The 5,056-nt window shown below is 36.6% G+C and overlaps 1 protein-coding gene across 1 annotated transcript; it reads right to left on the bottom strand.

The window, feature by feature from the left end:
* Positions 1–3,960: 3,960 nt before the first annotated feature.
* LOC106883699 (uncharacterized) lies at positions 3,961–4,794 on the bottom strand. The gene has a single exon (XM_014934810.1). It carries the CDS (start codon positions 4,792–4,794, stop codon positions 3,961–3,963), a length of 834 nt encoding a protein of 277 aa, XP_014790296.1.
* Between the last annotated feature and the right edge of the window lie 262 nt (positions 4,795–5,056).

The raw sequence follows: 5,056 nt of genomic DNA, 5'->3' as shown, positions 1-5,056 counted from the left end.
TATATATATATATATATTTATTTGTCCAGTATAATTTAAGCCTTTATTTGGGTTCAGTGATAGTGTTTGGCTTTTATAGTCTATAGAAAATAATAAAGTATTTTCCATTGTTTCTATATCTTAATGAAGATCCAATAATTATACTGGCCCTGATGCCAATTTCCCCTAATAACTGTTTGAACATTTGCTTCGTTTATATTGGTTTCAAGTCCAGCAATTTCGAAGGAAGGGAAAGTCGATTACGACCCTAGTTTTCAACTGGTACTTATTTTATCGACCCCGTCATGATGAAAGGTAAAATTGACCTCAGCCAGATTTGAACCCAGAACGTCAAGACGGACGAAATGCCGCTAAGCATTTTGTCCGGCGTGCTAACGATAATACTAGCTCGCCGCCTTTTTTTGTTTATATTAAAATGTTTCATAGTTTCTGATAATTTTTTTTCTATTTCGAAGTTGTTTTGATATATATATTTTCATTTCCAGCGAACTCTCCTTTTTTATTTCGTTTTTGGATTTGGTTTGCAAGATTTTTTTATATTCATTTTTATTTTTAACAATTCATGCAACAACCCAGTAAGCTACAGGCCAGCATCAGATTGGCACTCGTTTGCAGCACTGAAAAGCAACCGAATTTGAGAACCCTGCTCTAGAGTTCTTTGTACATCTACAGATTAAATTGAACATAATAAACTGCATATATTTCATCTGTCTGTAAGACCAGGGAAAGCTATGAGTTATCTCCCCCTCCACTGTATCTCTATTAAGAGTGAACATTTATATGAATATTAGAAGTTCTACTTCGAATTTGCAGCTTATTACCACCAAAAATGGTTGGCATTTGTGCCTTGTATCTTACCATGAAAATAAACTAATTAGATTACAAAATTAGTAGAAAGGAATTAACCACTTCAGTATCTATCAGCATTCAGGCTTATTCGCAATTCCTTTCTTTTTGTGCTTGACTTCTTTTTTTGTCAATTGAACCGAGTTGGAGAAATTGGTATATCAGCATTCCTAATTCCTTACAGATGCCTTCTATTCTCTTCTCTACATTTCTTTTTCATCGTCTACCATTTGAGTTATTTATTCTTCAGTTCTTTTGTTAGAAAAACTGGTTTGGGTTACCAATAAAACTAATTAAAATATCATTTTTCCTGCATGACCAAAATATATTTTGCAAATGTAGAACATCTTCCACGAATATTTAAATAAACTTCTGTTTCTGCAAATTATTTTCTCAAGAATTATTATCACCTGCTCCAGGTTCTTTTAAAAATATGGAAGTCTACTCAGTTTCAACTGCAAAATTATGTTGTCTTGACCATACACTCTACAGATGCAACACTAGAACACACTGTTAATGTTGTTTGTATCTTAAGGTCATTAGATGTTTCTGACCTTACGACATTATACTCTCATCCAGGTGACCTGATTAAAGTTGATCAACCTTCAAGGACATTCTACTGACCCCTACTGCTGTCCATTTTTACATTAAGTGCCATTTAATATGCTTTCTCAGCAGCCTCTACGTTGTCCTTGAGGGCTCATTCCTGTAATGCCCAGAGTTCTATAGGCCTGACTCAGCACACCACCTACAAACCCTCGACTGCCAACTTCCGATCGTAAACAATTCATTCTTCACTCATTCCTGCAGCAGTTCATTCTATCTGTGACCATCTTGCCTTTTTATTTTTTCTTTATTTCAGGCATTATGTATAAAGACAACGTTAGGATCTTTGGGGTTTGACGGGCAACATTTGTTTTCTTAACGAAACACTTTCAAACTTGGGACACTGGTAGAATGTGTCATATAAAACAACTTCTTCTCTTAACCTTCTTAACAAAAAATTGTACATCGCAAGTTATTTCATGTTAAAGTTGTCGTATTTCTGTAATTTCAACCAATCACTGACGTCTATTCAGCTGAATACAGTTACTGCTGTTCGGTGTCAAGTGTGTTATTCCCTGTTTAATTATATCATTATTCCCTAGTAAGGTTTTAGGGTTGGGGTTATGAGTTATAGGGTTAAGGCTATGGCAAAAATAATCATAACCCTAACCGTAATCCTAAAACTAACCCTAACTCTAAAACCCGAACCCTCACCCTAAAACCCTAAAGCTAAAACCAGTACAAACGCACGAACGATGTCATAAATAATATAGTAACACGGGTAGTTGTTGTTGACAAACAACGGGACTAATTTTATTCAAGGGAAAAGATCCCATGACACCGTTACGGCATTAATTGTTTTCACCTCAATAGACGTCAGTGATTGGTTGAAATTACCGAAATACGACAATTTTTTTACATAAAATAACTTCGAATACAAAATTTTTTATCTGTTCTATACCACAAAATATACAAATATTCGAAGTTTGAAAGTGTTTCGGTACCAAAAACACTACAAAAAAAATGTTGCCCGTCAAACCCCAAAGATCCCAACGTTATCCAGTGTGCCACTTCCAGTCCTTTCCCAAGAAGGCAGTGTGTGTATGAAGTGAAAGAGATTTGACTGCTATTTCTAGCAGGTCATACAAACGCAGACATATCTCCTTTCCACTGGCTCATTATAAGAAAAGACGACGGAGATTAAACCGGAGTTCCGTTTTTTAATGCGAATGTGGCCACGAAGCTTCATATTCACTGCTGAATAATGTCTAAAGTCTGATTTTTAAAAAATCGAATTATTGCCTTCATTGTGTTGTCCTTCAAATTCATTTATTCACAGTCGGAGACATGGATAGTAATGGTTATCTGCAAATCTTTAGCCTAATCAGACAGCTGCGGTTTCATTTTGTTTAGCAACAAAAAGTTGTGTTTTTTTCATCTCGGTTTCCTACAACTCTGAATTTCTTCTTTCTTATTCGAAAGTATCTTCCGTTACAAACAATTTAGAAATAAATCTACAACCTTCACTAAAAGTACACTTCTCACAGTGTTCTCATTCCTGTAGAACGTATTGGTAAAGATAATAGATAACAGTGTGTTGTAGGAGGTTGGTGTAGTTAAATAGTCTCTAAGATTTATAATTTCATAAACCTCGGAACCAAAGACATTGCCAAGAGCCTCAATATAAACGTCTCTGACGTCTATAGCGAGGTTCTTGGCAGTGTTACAGATTTTTGGTAATTATTAGCTATGATATTGGATGATAGACAGTTATCCTTCCTTCTCAGGGTCCTTTACTTTTGATGGAGTCGTAGGAACGCCGTGGTGATAGGTGGTGTGTTTTGGACATTTTTAGACATAGCAGAGCCCATCCCACGTCACACCTAACCGGAGACAAGAGAGTGAGAGGAAGAGGAAGACTCAATATTTTATTTATAGACCTCGAAAGAAAGAAAGAAAGAAAGACCAAGTTAACCTTGATGGATCTGGACCTGGAGCAAAGAAATTCGGAACAAATACCTCGGATCTTTTTTAAAACGGGGGCCACATTTTTCATTAACGTTTTACGTAGTGTTTTTGGTACCGAAAGACTTTCAAACTTCGTATACTTATCTATTTTGGGCACTATCATGCTATTAGCTGTCAGAAGTGAAAGTGCTCACTGCTAGTGAAGTATCTGTCTGTCTGCCTGCATGCCTGTTGCTGGCCTGTCTGCCTGCTTGCCTGCTGAGCTATCTGTGTGTCCGTCTGTCTGTCTGCCTGCTGGTTTGAGTTGATACTTTGGCTTACTTACTTACTGATATCTATCTACTATCTATCTATCTATCTATCAATCACTCGTCCACCTTATTAGAAAACACAGATTTAATATAAAAACATATTTCCTGAAATTGCAAATTATTTAAAATATAAAAATATAATTTTCAACAGAGAGAATTTATCAAAATAGAAAACAAATGAAGTTTGAAGTTGTAGATACTTATACTCTGTAATGTTTCAAACGCATGGATATAGGTGTCGAATTTGTTCCAATAACTTCTGGAAGATCTCGTCCTTGAATTCATAACGTCACATGAATTCTATTAGATGTGTTTGCGGTGAATTCCGGGTTGTCCCATTTTCTCTTTTGTTCCTGTTCTTGGCGTGTTTCCATAGGCTTTCGATGTGATTTGTTGTGGCAAATGTAACCGGATCAACAAAATTTATTGAATGGTTCACGGTTAAATGTCTATATCCTAGCGTGTTTAGTGTATTATATGAACGCCAGAGGTCAGAAATTATTGTTGTTCCTGGTAATATCCGATCTTGTATAATTTCTAAAAGGGTATCTGATGACCGATCTTCCACCGTCACCAAAAAACATCTTCTCGTATCGCTTTCTAAAGCACCAAACACCCACTGCGTTTTAACACGATGGCCAACATTATATTTTCTTCTAACAAACGCACTTTCATCTATCTCCACTATTCGGTTTGGTCCGCCTAACTTAATATTTTGCGCAATATAATACTCTGCACATACATCACGGCAGTAATTCCTCCAATCTGTTACAGCTACATTTGCTATACGACATTCCTGGCCTAAATTCTTAGCTAAATCTCCCTTTGCCCAATAATATAATATATCTATAATTTGCTCGCATTTCAATTTGCTATTATCTAGAAATGTTCCCTTTCTAATGGAAATCATTTTTCTACAAGGCCTTCCACATGACCATATCATGCCATCTGACAAATTGTTTTTGGCTACTTCCCTCATGCTAGCTCCACAAGAGGGACATATTTTTTTAGTATTTAACAATCCGTATGTCTTGAGCCAGTGAATACTATCTGCTGTTGTTGCGGTGGCGATGGCAATGTCGCGGTGATTAATTCCATTTGCACTGGGATATGCAGAAGTCATAGTGAAAAACCTGCAACTAATTTGTTCTCGTGTAGAAAGCTCTTCATGGAATCCTTGACCACCAGGCTGTACAAGAAAATAGATAAATAATAATAATGATTAAGTAGATGTGCATTTATCGATCCCTTGAATGGTCCCATCGACCCCCCAGGGGTCGATATCGACCACTTTGGAGACCCCTGCCTTGAAGGCTGGTGTTGGGAAGGTGAGAAAAGACATAAACTATTAGCCAGTTTCGGGAGTTGAAAAGTAGGATACCATC

Source organism: Octopus bimaculoides, unplaced genomic scaffold (assembly GCF_001194135.2).
Source record: "Octopus bimaculoides isolate UCB-OBI-ISO-001 unplaced genomic scaffold, ASM119413v2 Scaffold_353916, whole genome shotgun sequence".
In the NCBI taxonomy this organism is placed as follows: domain Eukaryota; kingdom Metazoa; phylum Mollusca; class Cephalopoda; order Octopoda; family Octopodidae; genus Octopus; species Octopus bimaculoides.
This window is presented reverse-complemented; position numbering and strand designations above follow the sequence as displayed.

Coding starts and splice junctions, on each gene's coding strand:
- LOC106883699 (XM_014934810.1), bottom strand. CDS start 4,794: ATGACTTCTGCATATCCCAGTGCAAATGGAATTAATCACCGCGACATT.